The 15,177-nt window shown below is 34.6% G+C and overlaps 1 protein-coding gene across 1 annotated transcript; it reads right to left on the bottom strand.

The window, feature by feature from the left end:
- Positions 1–8,669: 8,669 nt before the first annotated feature.
- On the bottom strand, positions 8,670–12,277 carry LOC133295224 (uncharacterized). Its single transcript, XM_061494025.1, has 3 exons — positions 11,925–12,277; positions 10,441–11,533; positions 8,670–9,004 (listed from the first exon to the last, which is right to left on the bottom strand). Exons 1-3 carry the CDS (start codon positions 12,275–12,277, stop codon positions 8,717–8,719), a joined length of 1,734 nt encoding a protein of 577 aa, XP_061350009.1. The 3' UTR covers positions 8,670–8,716.
- Positions 12,278–15,177: the final 2,900 nt, after the last annotated feature.

Genomic DNA, 15,177 nt, shown 5'->3' with positions numbered 1-15,177 from the left:
TTCAACTGCGAAGTTGATAAACCTTTGGTTTAACCATGTTTTTAGGCTAAATTACACAAGAATTATATAGTAGATTGCATGGAATTCAAGGTTTTACAACATATAAGTCATAAGGTATGAATTTGAGCTAACGTTTTGAAGTTCTTTGCATTTTGAAGGTAAAACCACACTTATTGGTGCTAAAAAGTGATGAAGAACTCATTACAAAGAGTTGCGGCTCAAGATGGACCAAAGGAAGCCAAAATATTACAAGTCAAATGCCAGAATATCACGCTCGAGCGCACAGAATGGACGCTCAAGTGCGTGCAGGCAGGAAAAACAGCTTAATTAGCAATTCAGGGCGTCCAAGCGCCCAATTGAGCCGTAATTAACTTAGAATGAATTGATTGGCATTATTTTAAGAAAAGATTCTTGAGTGTTTAATTCATAGCATATAGAGGAGATTGGGGGAAATCGAAACCTTAACTACGCTTGTTTTAATTTCTTCATCCATTAATCATCTTTTTAATTGTCTTTTTAATTCTAAAATTGCATGTTATTGATTGTTTTTAATTACAATTCAATACTCTCAAATCCTATTCTTGATTGTCCAACTAAATCGCGATTAGCGAACTAGTGTTTGAAAATCCGATCCTCGTGGGAACGATCTTGTACTCCGGTACACTTTATTACTCTACGACCGGTGCACTTGCCGAAGTCGCAACAGAAGTCCTTATTCCTGATACATGGTTGTTGTGTTTTGTTTCTATTTACCTCTATTTTCTGGATTGTAGTTGTAATCTTCGGTTCTAAGGTTTTCTGTTTGCATGTATATTTGGGGTTTTTTTGGTTTTTTTTCATAATAGGCACATGTTCTAGTGTTCCTGAACCTTGTACATTCATTTCATTTTATATTAATGCAAATAGCCAGGGGATTTTAACCCTTTTGGCCTTAGATGTAGGAAATCCACTAACCCTGAGTTTCTGAACTAAGTAATTTCTTGGTGTCCTGCTATTTTTCTTTTGTTATATGTTCTGGTTTTTAACCCCGAAGAAGGAAAATAAGTTTATAAGTGGTATCAAGAGCCTTTTAATTTTCTTGTTATTTTTTCTCGGTGTTTTTCTTTGGTCACTTCTGGTTTTTTATTTTTCTTGCAAGAAAATGACTACTGCAAAAGTTGAAGTGGAGAAGTTTGATGGGAAGGGTGATTTTAACATGTGGAGGAAAAACATGAGAGTTGTTCTTGTGCATCAGAAGTGCTCGAAAGCTCTTGAAAGAGATAAAGCGCTTCCAGGTTCTTTATCTCCTAATGAGAAAAATGACCTTCTTGAAACTGTCTTTAGCCTTTTAATTTTACATTTGTCTGATAATGTATGAAGACAAATTAATGATGAAACTACTGCTGCTGGAATATGGCTGAAATTAGAGTTTCTTTTTATGACTAAGTCACTTTCTAACAATATTTACTTGAAAGAGAAACTGTTTGGGTTCAAGATGGACCCTAGTAAACCTCTAAATGAAAATCTAGATGAGTTTAAGAGAATCACTATTAATTTGGCTAATATTGATTGAAAGATTTCGGATGAGAATCAAGCCATTATTATTCTTAATGAACTACCTAAATCCTTCAAGGATGAGAAATCTACCATTAAGTGTGGCAGAGAGTCTTTGACTCTAGAGGATGTCTTGGCAGCCCTTAGATATAAGGAGCTTAAGATGAATGCCACAAAGAAAGCCTCGACTGGAAGGCTACATGCTAAAGGAAAATTCAATAAAAAAGGGTAGAACAAGAATAAGTGGAAGAGTCAAAATAATAATAAATTTTTAATAATAGTGAGAACAAAAATGAAATTCCTGATAAAGGTAAACTTGCGTGCTAAATATGCCATAAGGAGGGACATGGCAAAAAGAATTGCCTTGACCTAGGCAAACCTCAAGTTGGTAATAATAATAAAAATGCTAACACTAGTCATAATAGTCATAATTCTGGAAAGAGGACTTATTATGCTAATATGTTGGAGCATCTAATTCACATCAAACACAGGAGCCAGGTTTGGATGCTTATAGGTCGAGATCGTATGATATGCCACAAACTGTATTGGTGAAACTTATGGTTGTCACACCCTTGTCGCATTTGATGTCCCAGCCTCTGAAGCTGGCACATGGACCTATATTGTTTGAAGAGGACATTTTAAGGTTACTAGATAAGAATGCATCATTGCCAAAGGACCAATAGTCGTAAGCATGGAGGAACCCAGATATGGGTGCTTAATACAGATGTTTGTGCTCCACATACGAGCCTAACATATATGGATGCTTTGGACATCATTAGTAGTGTTTTAAGACCCAACTCGAATCGACCAGGTTGACCCAGGTCTTGGTGACCCGGTGGGTTCCCCGGTTCGAATGGCCATTTGGATCGACTATGCAATCAACTCGATTTAGATCGGTTGGCTCGGTCGAGTCTCGGTGACTCGGCGAGTTAAAGCATTGACAACGTCACACGACCAGGCATTTAGGACTTGCAAACGATTCGAGTCTTCTAGAGGCAGCATGCATAATGCCATAAATGGTAGCTTCATGAGAAACGATGAAGATGCCAATCTTACCGAACCCTTTTGCCAAAAGAGGCGACAATTGTTCATGGACATGAAGAAGAACAAACTCATGATGAACAAGAATTTTGCAAGAAGTTGTGGATTGAAACGAAGAAGCTATGGCTCATCGTCCCTCTATCTTTAGTCGCGTGGCAGCATTCACCATAAATGTTGCTATCCAAGCTTTCGTCGGTCACCGCATGGTTTTATGTTTTCCATCTTTCATTTTTGTGTTTGATTTACTGTAGTGTTTGGATATGTTGCAAGTGTTCATTTGCAGCTTTTTACTTGCTTTCCCCCCTTGTTTTTTAAAGCTCATTATTGATAGTTTCCTTCTATGAATTTTTGATATAAGTAATATAATTATATATTTTTAATATATGAATAGTATATTTGGTTGAACCCACTTGAACTAATGACCTGGTATCTCGAATGAGTCGATGATCGGTCCGAGTTTTAAAACACTGATCATTAGTGTTTAGTATATTTATATTAAGATGTTTTTCTATTTCATATGCATTTCCACATTTATCTTCTATTTGTGTTGTATTTGAACATACTATATGGCACTAAAGTTTGTATATGAACACTTTTATTTGGATGTTTGGGTGGCATTTGTAATTTGAACATTTCTAGCATACAAAAAGGTCAATATGGATGTGATTGCTAAGAATAATAATGAAAGATTAACCAAGAAGTAGTTTAACCTAGGAGTGTTCATCAACCGATCCAAACCGATTCAAACCGCGGTGACCGAACTGAAAAACCGAAAATCGAAAAACGAAAAACCGAAAAAAAACCGCAAATTTTAATTGGATTTTATCAATTTTCGGATGGGTTGATGAAAACCGATCAAATCCAAACCGATCCAATATATTAATTCCCTTCTACTTACTTGGGCCTTTTCCTAATTATAACCCAAAAATTTCTAAACCCAATACCTATTAACCTATCAACTAAACCCAAGAAAAAAAACTTAGTCACATCTCATCAATAATATTTCAAAAAAAAACTATATTATCTTCTATTGATGTTTCAGATCTCATTGCCAAAAAAAAAACCTACATTATCGTCTATTGATGCTTTTGTATTTCAAAAAATAAATAAATTTACAAATCAATATATACAAAAGATGTTATTTGCACAATAATCATGAAACAAATTTTAGGATTTTCAAAAAACCGAAAAACGATCCAATCCAAACCAAAAAAATTGGATTAGATCGGATCGGATTTGAAAAAAAATCCAAACCGAATGGATGATTACATGAACAAACCGAAGTGATTGGATCGGATAATTTTTGCTTCCAAAACTGATCCAATCCAGACCGCGAACACTCCTAGTTAACCAATGGCATTGCACCACGTGGCCCAAGATCATATAGGTGGAACTAGCGAGACCGGTAATGCAGAGCTAGCAGCCTCATTGTTCCATATGACAAAAAAAAGAAATCTCGCTGATTATGTCATTGAGACTTAAACACAATATAAAAAAAAATAAGTTTCAAAGTATGGCATATTGGAATTTATTTTGCCAAATCATTGCACTTTGGTCTTCTTTTTGTTTTCACTTTATTTTTTATAAGACAATATTTTTGTAATTATTCATAAAATTGACAAATAAAAGCAAATAAAAAATTCTTAAACCGATCAGTCTCATATATTTACACACACAAAAAATCCAGTCATACAAACCTCATAAAGTTGCTTTGAAATATTGACACTCAAAAGAAAATCAAATGATAATGATAACATGTTTGTGAAATATTATGTACAAATAACAAGACATTAGTAGATTATTACTTCTATAGTAGGTCCCAAGGGTACTAAAAAAATTACTCCTCTATCAAAATGCAAATTATCATACAGGTGTTTTATCGATCTAGGAAGTTAAATCATATCCAAATACTACCACCTATAAGTAAAACATATGTATAATGGGATTAAGCTACTCTGAGGTATATGTTTATGAAATCATAAGCTTTTACTGTCACTGCTAATGTGTGATGGGTATCAGAATGTAAGAATTGAATTATGAAAGATCAAGATTAATGACACTTTTTGTTTCTAAAGAAGTAAAAAAGATATGATTTGAGATAAAGACCATGACACTATTAAAAGCCTAAGAAAAATCCACCACAATTGAGATTAAAGGCTAGGCCACCTTCCGAATTGATAAAGAACGCATTTGCCTCACCACTAATCAAAGGTTAGATAAAGAAAACAAGTATTTGAGAGAACTTGCAACACTCAATTTTCATTCATCAAATCATTGTTTGTGGATTACAAATATTCCCTATTTATAGATGAAACTAAAAGCACAAATATACAAAGAGAAATCAACTATTAATTATTCTCCAACTTTTTAGAGTGAGTTGCCATGGAACTAGCTTCTTAACATCTCCCAAGAGTTGTGTTGCTTAGGAAATGCAATAATTAATAACAACTCCCAAGAGTTATGATCCTTTGAAAATTCAATAATTATATGTCCAAGTCTAATTAGTTTAACTATCCTTCATAATTGACCCATTAAGGGAGCTAACTAAGTATAATTTGACCTAAAACAACTTGGGAATCCATTTGAAATTGGGTCTTGAATTTGTGTCATTTGGGCTTAACATTTGATCTTCTCTAATCAAACTTATCATATTTGCTCATGCATTAACTGCGCACACATTAACTACGCACATAATATCACACCTTGCTTTCAAACCCCAATATCAAATATTATCCACTTGGAACGAACTCTATAGTTTGTAAATCATGATATGATTCAATGAAACAGTACTTTTTCATTTTTATTTATTGTTCACTTTTACTCAATAGTTTGAGTAGGGGAGGCAATTCAAGTTGACACCATATGATATGAATTCGACACAAACACGAATACACTAAACACAAACAAGAAATGGATTTAAAATTGGGTTAAAACCTTTAACATGTGAGTTGACACAACACAAAATGAATAACTGGTGAAGCCAAATTGTGTTACTTATTATACTAGTCAACAAACATTATAAGACACAAATAATTTGTTTATGATGACGCAAATAACTTGTAAGAAGATTAACGCAAATAAATTTCAGGTTCGCAGGTTAACACACGACACGACACGAATTTTTTTGGGTTAGCTTTTGCCAACACGAAATCGTGACACAAATTTAAAAATGGGTTGACCCAATATGAATTTTTCGTGTTGTGATCATGTCGTGTTGAAAATCGTCATCCCTAGTTCGGAGAATTTTTTTTTTGCTAAACATATTTTTTGTGGATGAAACTTAATTTGCACGCCTCAAACTGAAGTTTGAGTGTGCTAACTAGTGTTGTAAAACCCGGCCGGGTCGACCCGGAACCCAGTGACCCGATCACAGACCGGTTCGGGTTAAGCATTGGACCGGTCATGCATCGACCCGGTCAAACCCGGTCAAAACTCGGACAAAATCGGCCAAACCCGGTGACCCAGTGCCCCGGCCGGGTCATGCATTTAAAAAAAAAAAAAACCAAAATTATTTTTGTCAAAAAAAATGTAGAACTCATTTTAATTTTTTTTTGTAATCTTATTTGCTAGTATACTCTTCTACAACGACCTCAAATTTCAGCTTCCAATACTGAAGCAATTTATGGAATAATAAATTAAGAGATTGTGACATATGTCATTTTTAATGTAGTTGAATTTGAAAAATATGAGTTCAATGTCATTGAGAGATATGTTTAGGAGGATTTTGAGTTGCAATTTAAATTGACATAGCAATAACATGTATTTTTATTTATTTATGCTTCATATTTTTAGCTTATTTTATGAATCTTGTTTAATTCATTTTAAATATGAAGAATATAATTGAATTTATATGTTCATAATTATATATATTTTTATATATCTATATATATCCGGATCAACCGGTCCGACCAGTAACCCACTGGTCCGACCAGTGACCTGATGACCCAGTACCCCGACCGGGTCGATGCCCGGGCCGGGTTTAATAACAGTGGTGCTAACTGTAACCCAAGCATGCTATAATATCTTCATGTGGAGCTTTCAGCAGTCAGAGCTTGGAACCTAGGATGCAACTTGCTTGGCAGAAAGTTAATTGTCATTTAATCTGTGAAATAGACTCACCGGAATCTGTCCGCTTGATCTCTTCATCCGTCACTATCTTTCAATAATGGAGATATTCTACAACATATTCTTCATTTACAGCTTTGAAAACGGAAGGTTTCCATTTGCCATACATCCCACAAAGCTATTCAATGTAATAACATGTGTAGGTGCTTCTTTTACTGTGAAATTTAATCATTTGGGAAATATCTAGTGCGCACACTAATCTGTGCAAAGACCCTCGTATACATAATCTGCACTACTGATATTATTGAGTGAGGTAATATCACCCTAGTGATTTACATTATCGTTCTTACTCGTAGCTCTACCGTTGCTTTTATCATATACTAGCCCATATTGTTTTTGTATTCCTCTTACCAAAATCAACCAACTCTTAACAAGTAATGTCATATTTGAGTTTTTTGAGACATTTAATTAAATGGGCATAGTTCTTTTGTCAACCTGTGTATTTCCCATCTCTTGACTTAATATAAAATTGGTTCAACTGGTTGGTCACCGTAAAGTTGGTGGTAAAATTGTGAGCGTTACAAAGAAAATAAGAAACAAACAAGGAACACAGTGGTATTTGCTGACATGAGTAGTCACATTCACATGCACCATGTGCTGACTCCAGGTAAGATTTGGACTGGTCATGCCACGCATCCTCACCTTAAAAGGTTTCAGGTTGGGAAAATCACATGAAGAAGCATATGATACTAGTTGACTCGCGCAACAGTTTCAAGACAAAGAACGTGCAATGTAAATCATAAGTTCTTCATATTACAATATTATCAGTACATAAGCTAAGCATATGTCTACCTTTTTTTTTCATGCCTACTTTACCTATTTCTTTCAACACCATTAAATTATAATCTCAACCAACACTAATGGTGGAGATTTACATGGTCAAACAAACAACCCTTTTATTTCTTTCTCTCTCCCACCAACTTCACTAGTAGTTAAAAATAAAATTGTAATCAAAGTATCAAACATGTTAAAAGAAATAGGTAAAGTAGACATAAAAAAATGGTATAATATCCTATCCCATTTTTCATATATAATTATTTATCTATAACTTCCATTAAAATTTAAGTCTCAAGACGACTCATATTCTAACAATTATGCTTTTACAAGTTCAGCGTATTAAGGTCCTTGATATGATCATGCTTTCCACGGACAAGGTTGCCTACGTTATTATATGCAAAATTCAAATAAAAGGTAAAAACATGTACAGGGCTTGCATACCCCCTTCTACTAAAATTTCCCAACAGGCTCAATGTCATCACGGAAGCAGATATGTGTGAAATTCTATGTGCCCAGCACAAAATGGAAATAGGTTACCTCGATCTGACCATAAAAGATGAAAAAGTTGGATATCTTAGGAAAAATGGGGACACGGTATTTGACAGTTTCAAAAACTAAAGAAACACAAAATCAAATGGGACCCTTAGAATAGCCATGAAACGAACAAAAGAAGAACCTACAAATGGAAAATTTCTTTGGTGCTACAGATGTACCGTAAATTCGGTACATCTTTCATTCATATTGTGACATGTGTCTTACTTTTGTCAAATCAATAATAAATAATTTATTTTAAAATTAGGAGAGAGAATGATTTGATATAAAGTAAGACACGTGTCACAAAATAAGTGGAAGATGCACCGAGTTTTCGGTACATCTGTAGTACCAAAGATATTCTCCTACCAATGAAGTAGGCCCCTAAAATTGGTTTTTTTTTATTCCTCACAAAATTATCCAGGTAATGTAGGTGCTACTCATAACACAAAAAATGCAAAACGTATTTGAATATTACCATCATTCAGGTTGCCATAATAAAAGAGAAAATAATAGGTTTGTGATGGCAAAAACACCATAAAGAGATGGTACAAAATTGTCCAAAATAAAAAGAAAATGGAAACTTTACATCTTCATTACTGTTATAGAAGCATAGAGGATTCATGTTTACGTATGAAACTCCCTTGACAGTGGATGTTTGGTATAAATTACTATCAACAGATTAGATTCCACAAAGACCTATAAAAATTTACCTATTGTTGTTTGGTCGCAGCAATATAGCTAAAATTTCAGAGAACTGGGGGCGTTTTGAAGGGGTGTTGTTCCAGCACTTTGTCATAATAGTTTTTAGAGTTTGTGGGCAATCCTTGGGGATCTCAGGTCTGAGGCCACAAGCAGCTATGCCTACTGCTGCCTGCACAGGTGAATATGCAGAATAGGCTGCTTCACCTGTTACCATCTCCCAAATCACCATGCCAAAACTATAAACATTACTCATCCATGTCTCTGTCACGCTCTCTGGGTCACCCGCAATAACCTGTTTTCAACAGAAAAGAGAAATAACAAGCAAGTAAGCTTGGGGGCTTGGTAATTCATGTTGTCTTGAATTAAAAATGGGCACCAAAAATATAGTAAAATTCATATAATATCAATCAGACAAAGCCAAGGTGCACAAAATTTCACTTTCAAATTGTAAAGACTAATATATTCTTACTGAAGCTTTTCTCTATTTTCTTTTAGAATGTTACAGAAATTGAAATTATGAGGCAAGCTACATTGGTCTTTGCGAGCTTTTTTAATTTTTTTACTTTTGTGTCTCTTCAGTTGTTTCAATGATTTTACTGGATAGTTTTCATTCGTTCTTTTCTGCCCGCATACGAGGTATGTAAGCTTTCCAAGTAGCTTTATCAATAGGACAAATAACTAAAATACTGGGATAGACATCATGTTAAAGCTTTAAGACGTGCGGGCTCCATTTGGAATCAATAGGACAAACAATCAGCACGCACAGCCACACTGATTTGTCTAATGATATAGAGTAGTTTTTAAACAAAGGCATACACTATATATAGTGAAAGCAAAAAAAAATTATTAATACATGTTAGGCATGCTCAAACAATGATGCCAGGACAAGTGACATAAAAGCTTTTTTTATTGCAGGCTAGTTCTGCATTGCGTTTCACATCAATGGATCTAAACAACACCCTTTGAGGCAATAAACCTAACAAAATGTTAATCTAAGTTGCTCTGCAGTTGAAGACCGAGCACGTTGTTTGGCTAGATAACCCTTGAAGAGCAGACAACGGAGATAAAAGAGCTCAAATACTTTTGATAAAATTTTAGGTTGAACAAGTGTAAACAAGGCCAAACAAAACAAAACAAAACAAACAATGAGAGACATAGATAGAGGGAAGAAAATTCATATAACAATTTGATCCCCTGGCATCAGTACGAACATATCTTCCTTGAACACATATAAGATAATACTTCAATGTTTTAAGAAACTTCAGACATAAATGTTTTAAAATTCCCGGAGGAGTGACACCAAGTATGGCTACAAATGCATAACAAGCATATAATATTTTTCTTTTCCAGGCTGGCTAGAATTGAATCCTTGTATACAAATCTGGAGATGCATTTTGCTAGGAAAAAGAGAACTATCTAGAAACAAATCACTACATGTTAAAGGATTTTCTGGAGCAGCAGCTTAAAAGCCTAAAACACATTCCCAATTTCCATCCATTATATATTTCCTAAAAGCCATGTGGGTTTAGATTAGGAGTCTAGGTTTCAAAGTGTTTTCATTAATTTTAATTTTCTTTCAAAAGAATACTGGAGGAGAGAATTACGAAATCTGTATGTACGATGCAATACAGAATTAAACATGACTGTGTAACCCAATGGCATGATACTTTTTTTCTTAATTTCAGCAATTATTTTGATAACTGAAAATAAGTGTGATTAGGGGCAAACCTCTGGAGCTAGCCACCGATAACCATCAGTTTCATAATCCATTGCCTCTCCGACACTCTTGCAGGCAGTGACTATACCCATATCTCCCAAGCAAGCATTCCCATGCTTATCCAACAGAATTCTCTGTGTATTAAGGTCTCTGCATGCAACACCATGATCATTCATAAACTTGATCCCCTCAGCCACATCAACTGCAATTCTTACAATATCCTTACTCTGAAGCTTCTTGTTCTTTAACATTAAATCATGAACAGATCCACCTTCCATGAATTTCATCACTACACATAACCCATGATTTTCATCTACACAAACACCACAAAATTGCATAATATTTCTATGCCCACAAGTCATCAGTTCTAGCAGATCTTTCCTGAGCTCAAACTCATAAGAGTTCCCTTTGTCACACCCTCTAAGCTTCTCAATGCCAACCCTTTTCCCCATGTAGGTGCCCTTATACGAATTAGGTCCAATCTGTTCTGTAAACTCAAGACTATCTGAGTTCAACAACCATTTTTCCAACTCATTTCCACCTGACTGAATAGTCTGCCATTCATCTACTGATACAAGAAAAGAAGAACTAGGCAAGGGCACCTGAAGCTGAATCTTTTGGCTCAAACTCTCAAACCCATTTCCAAAGTACGCATTGCCGCCATCTTCTTCAATCTCTCCAGGTTCTCTCCCTTTGGAGTTCTCCTCTTGACAACCGCAAAGCCCAAAGGGAAGCTTCACAGCACTGGTTTTAGGCTTCTTCATGGCAAACTTTAGAGCATTTTCAACCCGGGTCCTGACCAACTTATCTTGGCCAGCCCCAGACAGAACAAGAAGAAGAACAATACCAAGGGTTAAACCTTTCTTCTCAAAGATCTGAATCTTCTTGCAGCAAATAGAGGAACTATCCAACGCACCCGACATAGCAGGCCACGATATTGGAGAGTTGCAAGCAAATGTCAACTTGAACAAAGACCCCTGAAGCTGAATCTCACCATCACACTCCTCCTGAATCAAAATCGCAGCCTGTTCATCTTCCATAGCTTGCTCCATCAGCTTCATGTGAAGAAACACATCTTTCACATCAAACCCCGCCTGAGAATAACTGCCCAAAACAAAAAAGTCGAAATATCCAAATGTTAGAGCTTCTAACATTAAATCAAGCAAAACCCATTTACCAAAGAACAAATGAAGAAAAACCCAATACTGAATTGAATTCAAAACACAACCAAACCAAGGCAATTGAATCTTCACATCCAGAATGGAAAACAACCCTAGTTGAAAGATACAAACTTTAGAGCTTCTAACATTGAAGGAAGAAAACCCATAACTGAAGTGAGCTCAAACATAACCAAACCAGTGCAATTGAATCTTTGAAAGATACAAACTTTAGATGCTCTAACACTTCAGAAAGCAAAACCCATCACCAAAAAACACAGTGTGTAATTGAATCATGACATTCAAAATCGGATTCGGATTCGGATTCAGATTCCAACCTGAGAGGCAAGGAATCATAGTGCTTGCGAATGTTGGACATGAGCTTCTCGGGGAGCTGGCTACCAGGGTAAAGCTGTGTGAGGTTACGAACAACGGTTCCCCACACGACATTGCGAGAAGCATCGAGTTTCGAAGAGTCGAGGTTGGTGTTCATGTTAAGGTTGAGGGTGTTCTTGATTGATGCTATGGCCTCGGAAACGTTGCGTGTGAGCTTCTGAAGCTTCTTCTGAACCAAAGATGAGTCCTTCGCTTGAACCGTTGGACCTTCTGATCTCTGCATGAGAACCTGCTCCACCATGTCCTCGTCGTTGTTGCCGCCACGGCTCGACCAGCATTCCAACGCTGCAGCCATTGCGGTTCGAATAAAAAAACCGGGTTCGGAGAATAGAACCGAATGTAAGTGAGTGAGGGAGTAATGAGTGAGAAATGAAGAAGATTCAGAAGAAGAAAAAGGAAAAGGAGGAGATGTATGGTAACGGTGGTTTCAGATTTGTGACTATGACCATGTTTTTTTTCTGACAAGGAAATGGTGAGGACGAAGGATACCCAATTTTCTATTCCATATATCTCTGAATTTGAATTGCTTTGTTTTATTACTAAATAATATTTTAAGCGAAGTTTTATTTTCTCGTGAACATTTTTATCAGAAGTTTTTGTTATGCATAAATATTTGGATTTAATCTACTGAGAATTTTTTTTTTTTCAATATTCGGATGCTAACAAATTACAATTCTTAGAAAAAATAATACAATGTATCATTGTTTTGGAGCTCTTCATTCTATGATTTGGTGCATTGGCAAAAATGAGCCAACTCGTGGTAACCCGTCAAAAATGAATTGGGTTGGATTGTCAAAAATGAACCGATCCGAATTTCAATTTGTGAAAAATCAAGTCAGCCCGCGGATCAAACGAGTCAGCTCGCAGGTTGAGGTTTTTTTTTAATAAAAAATACAAAATACAATATACAAAAATGGACAAAACTTACACATGTTGTCATCATTTTTCTTCCTTCTCTAAACCTAAGTCCCTAATCTTCTCGCATCCCTCTTATTTTTATATTGTTATGCTGTGTTGGCTCTGTTTGGTTCAAATATCTTACCCACATGGTAACAAGTGATTTTGATTGTTTCTTGATGTTGATGCAAATTTGTTGTAAAGAAAATTCAAAACTAAAATATTTTGCTTTTATTTCTCATTTTGTAACCCTTTATTTAAGCTAATGGAAGCCACATAGCTAGTGCATTAATACTATAGGATCATTTAAATAGGCTGAAAATGAGCAAAGCGAGGAATTTTTGAGCCAACCCTAACCCAACTTGGGTCGGGTTGAATTTTTTGACTGGTTTTTTTTTTAAACCAACTTGAACCCGGCTATTTTTTTGGGTTGAATACGGTAAAGAAAAAGTTCTTTACAAATACGATTTGAGTGAGTCAGGTTGGCCTGTTTTGCCAATATCATAAGATATTTTTATGCGTCTATCATAAGCATAGCTCTTTTTTTCTCTTTGTCGTTTGATAAGGTATTTTTATATTTTTTTAAGGTATTATTTTTTTCGTGAGAGAGAAATTATTTCATATACACGTAAAATTTAATATGGATACACTTTATGCTTTTCTTTCTTCCTTATTTAGTGGGATTTACATTGCACTTTGTGTGTGCATAAATTTTTTTTCTCTCGTATAATATGAGAAAAATAATACTTATTTTTTTATGTATGAAACTTTTTTTTTAAGCATAGTATAATATAACTTATCTTTTTTGTTAGAAATTCAATTCACCTATTAATAAATTTAATATATTACAAATAATTTTAAGTACGAAAGAATTTGATTCCTTTAAATAGGTTTTAAATTCAAGTATTGTGACTGAAAAATAAACATAAAAAAATCTGTCTGCTATGTAGATCCGTTGAAAGTAATAGATGAAAAAAAAATTACAGGTAATATATCTTGTTTAATGAAAGTGGACTTATATAATTTGATAACAGTTTGATTCTATTTACCATAGTGTTTCGAATGAATTTAACAGATGACAACATGTCATAAAAATTATCAGATGACAATTTATTATAACCAGTTACACTATGTAAAAAAAAAAATTAGGTACTGTTAAAAAAAGGTGGAGAGTAAAATAAATATAAATGTATTTATAAGGATTAAAATGATTTTCCTATTTTTTTAATTCGTGGAAAATACTAAAAATAGATATATGTAATGCAACTTTACTTTTGTTTCAACTTTCATTTTTCTCATTTGTTTAATAACAATTAATTTGAGCTAACTAATTTTTCCATAAACATCATAGGGTCCCATTTTAAAAAAAAAATGTTATTCACAAAATGTATCTATTTATGCAGATATAAAGATAGCATTAAAAAGAAAGAAAGAAATGGTGGTGGTGATGATTAGGGACTGAATGAAATGGATGCAATTGATGGCGATGCGGTGTCGTCTGAGGGAGAACGTGGGACCACGATGGTAATGTTGTTGTTGGTAACTTGGTACCTGGCTTGCCATGTGACCCACATCATTAACAAAAAAAAAAAAAAATGAACTACTTATAGATAGATACCAAAACCTAAACAGGACTTTTATTGTTTGGGGGCAATAAGTATGAACAATAGTTTAGTATATAGTAACATGCTTACGTGCTAATAGATCATTACTCTGCTTTAAATCATTCAATATATAATTATTTTTCATATCCAAACGAGTGAAAATAATTCTAATTTTACACCTGTTGGTTTTAAAGTTGTTTGAAATAAATGTCAAATTTATGAAAGACTCCAGCTATTTTGATAGGTATGAAACACAAATAATGATATAATATAACCCCTGAAGGGACCATTGAAAATCCAACAATGTCAAATCAAGAAAAGGAAAGGAGCCAAACTAAACTGGCTAATGAAATGAATATGGCTGATTGAATATTGGCAAGAATGGTGAATCTCACATTATATACATCCCAGATGGATTGCATAAAAAAATGGCAAAAGGATTCACTAGATATTGTAGAATTTTTTATCGATACATTTACATAATCATGAATGTAAACATATGCTTTTACTCCCCTCTTGAACTTGTACGTGAATGTGAACATGATGTTTCCCATCTGCGCATTTTTGATTGAATTATATACGTCCCTATGTTATATGAAGAATTGACATTTACGCGAGTTTGTGAAAATCAATACATAATCAAGTATTTGGAGCCCGTGATGGGCGAATTGATTAATACATAATTCACTTATTA

The sequence above is a fragment of the Gastrolobium bilobum genome, unplaced genomic scaffold (genome assembly GCF_033153095.1).
Source record: "Gastrolobium bilobum isolate Gb01-03AN ecotype WA unplaced genomic scaffold, APGP_CSIRO_Gbil_v1 utg3732, whole genome shotgun sequence".
Taxonomy (NCBI): domain Eukaryota; kingdom Viridiplantae; phylum Streptophyta; class Magnoliopsida; order Fabales; family Fabaceae; genus Gastrolobium; species Gastrolobium bilobum.
The sequence above is the reverse complement of the archived record's forward strand: the minus strand, read 5'-3'. Positions and strand labels throughout refer to the sequence as shown.

Coding starts and splice junctions, on each gene's coding strand:
- LOC133295224 (XM_061494025.1), bottom strand. CDS start 12,277: ATGGCTGCAGCGTTGGAATGCTGGTCGAGCCGTGGCGGCAACAACGAC. Junction 11,534..11,924: donor TATGATTCCTTGCCTCTCAG/GTTGGAATCTGA, acceptor TGTTTTGGGCAG/TTATTCTCAGGCGGGGTTTG. Junction 9,005..10,440: donor ATCGGTGGCTAGCTCCAGAG/GTTTGCCCCTAA, acceptor TGTTGAAAACAG/GTTATTGCGGGTGACCCAGA.